The following is a 2261-nucleotide window of genomic DNA, read 5'->3' as shown; positions in this document are numbered from 1 at the left end:
TATAGACTGTGTTGATCCAGAGGAAGGCGAAAACCCCCTTTAGGAAAGAGCCAATCATCCTGTTTCAAGGGGGGAAAATTCCTTCCTGATCCCAAATATGGCAACCAGAATAAATCTCAGAATCAAACGCCAGCAGCTCACCTCCCTAGTGTATGTGATGTCAGCTAAAGTTTGTGTTTCATTTTTATGTTTGTATTATATTATTTATGTGGCTGTTTCCTTATAAATAAAACTTAACCCTATTTAAGGCTGTGAGTTGATCCAGAGGAAGGCAAAAACCACCTTGAGGTATGAGCCAATTGTCCTCAAGTTGGAAAAATTCCTTCCTGATCCCAAATATGGCGATCAGAGCAAGTCCCAAGATCAAAGCCGACAACTACACCTATCTGTGTGTGCATACTCGTGTCTATGTATGTGTTTGTATTTATACTTGTGTTTAATCTGGTGTGGTGTAGGCTACTTACCCGGCCTGTGCCGAGGTCTTACTAGTAACCAGGAGTTCAGGGATAATAGTCACTCGGGCTATTTTTCCTGAACTCGCCAGCTACAAATCAAGCACAGGCCGCTCCTGGTGGTGTAGAAGGTCTTCAGGAGAGGATGATGTTCAAGTCAGCCGGAGGAGGTCAAGGTAGCTGATGTTAGCATGCAGGATACAGATGGTGGAGAGAGGATGTTGTTGGTAAGCGGAGCTCTTCTACAGCAGCAGAGTCGCAGGTTCAGGAGACAGTTGACGCGGGCTTAGTCTATAAGAAATAAGAGAGAAAATTGTTAGTTTTACCAGTTGTGGATACAAACAAGTGAACTACTGTAATATGACGATTTGTATCAGGAGCTGATTTATATTTGATATACAAAAAAAGTTATTTTCTGCAACTGTGACTCTACTATGAGTTATTAGCAGTTTTGTGATTGTGGAAGCCATAATGGAGGCTATATTGCTTGCCAACCAGATATATCAAAATCTCAGAAGGGAATGACTCAAAGGGGGAAAATTACAGGGCATTTTATGCCAGATTCTGGCATAAAAGGTCAAATCATTTGGCAGAAGCCCGGCTGTTCTGTTGCAGTGTATTAATGGTAGGTGTCCTTTGTGTATAGGAATGTATTGTTGTACAGATAGGTATGTGTAGGTGTACAGATATAACTTACCAGATGGTTGTGGCTTCCTTCACAATCGGATTCTTCTCATCATCCTAGGAAGAAGCAGAAACATAATTATTGGAAAAGAAATAAAAATGTAGCTGAGGAGGGAAAAGACTGCGGACCAGGCATGGTGACACGAAGCAGGGTTATTATATGACCACCTGTGTTGTCTGACACAAGAGGAACAATAATGATGAACACAGAGGTCAAAATGAAGAACATTATCCCTAGAGGAGGAAGATCTTACCGGGTCCAACTTGGTGAAGTGTACGATAATCCGTCTATCGGGTGAAGGGGTGTCTTATCCTCCAGCCACAGCATGTCCCGATTCTCCAAAACTTCCCTGAATGGTTTGAATGGTGGCCGTGCTCTTTTAAGTTCCAGCACCTCCCAATCTATGGTGTCGAAGAACTGGTGACCTCGGATGTTCCTGTAGACACCCAGCCTCTCCTCAGGCTTCTTACGTAGCAGTCTCTCCAGAAGATGCTTCACATCAGCATCAAGCCAAGGTGGGAATTTTGGCTCCTTTCTGGTGATGGCTTTGATGACTTTTCTCCTGATGGAGCCGTAATAGAAAGGGGACTGTCCTGCCGCCATCCAGGATACGACAATTCCCAGGCTCCACCAGTCGACTGCTGTGTCGTAGTCTTCTTCAAGAAGCACTTCTGGGGCCATGAATTGAAGTGTGCCCGTCACTCCACTGATCTTGTTAGACGAGGTGACACCGTCTTGGGCCAGCCCCAGGTCAATCAGGCGGATGTGTCCAGATCTGTCCAGCATGATGTTGTCTGGCTTTATGTCACTGCAATGAAAAAAAGAGACATGTTAATCTGTTCATTGATACAGAGGTCTTAGGTATGTACCACAGAAAAAAGTCCTAATTGAGGATTCTGGGAAAGTCTGGAACCCATTGCAAGGAAAAAGAGAAATGTGGAAAAGTTTTGCTTACCGATGGACGATGCTGCGTTGATGCAGGAACTGGAGGCCGCATGCTATCTCCGCTGTGTAGAATCTGAGAGAAGAGTGTAGTATCAATGACATGAAATCAGTCCGCTGACATCATGTCACCATCAAAGTGTCCGTCACCACCAGAAGAGAAGAGGCAGCCTGTATGCCCT

General features: G+C 44.5%; 1 protein-coding gene across 1 annotated transcript; it reads right to left on the bottom strand.

Annotated features, from left to right (window-relative positions):
- Window positions 1–1148: 1148 nt before the first annotated feature.
- Window positions 1149–1940, bottom strand: LOC136619923 (protein kinase C delta type-like). Its single transcript, XM_066594645.1, has 2 exons — window positions 1391–1940; window positions 1149–1193 (listed from the first exon to the last, which is right to left on the bottom strand). The coding sequence occupies exons 1-2, from the start codon at window positions 1921–1923 to the stop codon at window positions 1169–1171; spliced, it is 558 nt and encodes a 185-aa protein (XP_066450742.1). The 5' UTR covers window positions 1924–1940; the 3' UTR covers window positions 1149–1168.
- Between the last annotated feature and the right edge of the window lie 321 nt (window positions 1941–2261).

The sequence above is a fragment of the Eleutherodactylus coqui genome, chromosome 3 (assembly GCF_035609145.1).
Source record: "Eleutherodactylus coqui strain aEleCoq1 chromosome 3, aEleCoq1.hap1, whole genome shotgun sequence".
Classification (NCBI taxonomy): domain Eukaryota; kingdom Metazoa; phylum Chordata; class Amphibia; order Anura; family Eleutherodactylidae; genus Eleutherodactylus; species Eleutherodactylus coqui.
Note: the sequence above shows the minus strand (reverse complement) of the source record. Positions and strands in the feature narration are given on the sequence as shown.

Coding starts and splice junctions, on each gene's coding strand:
- LOC136619923 (XM_066594645.1), bottom strand. CDS start 1,923: ATGCTGGACAGATCTGGACACATCCGCCTGATTGACCTGGGGCTGGCC. Junction 1,194..1,390: donor ACTTCACCAAGTTGGACCCG/GTAAGATCTTCC, acceptor GCTTCTTCCTAG/GATGATGAGAAGAATCCGAT.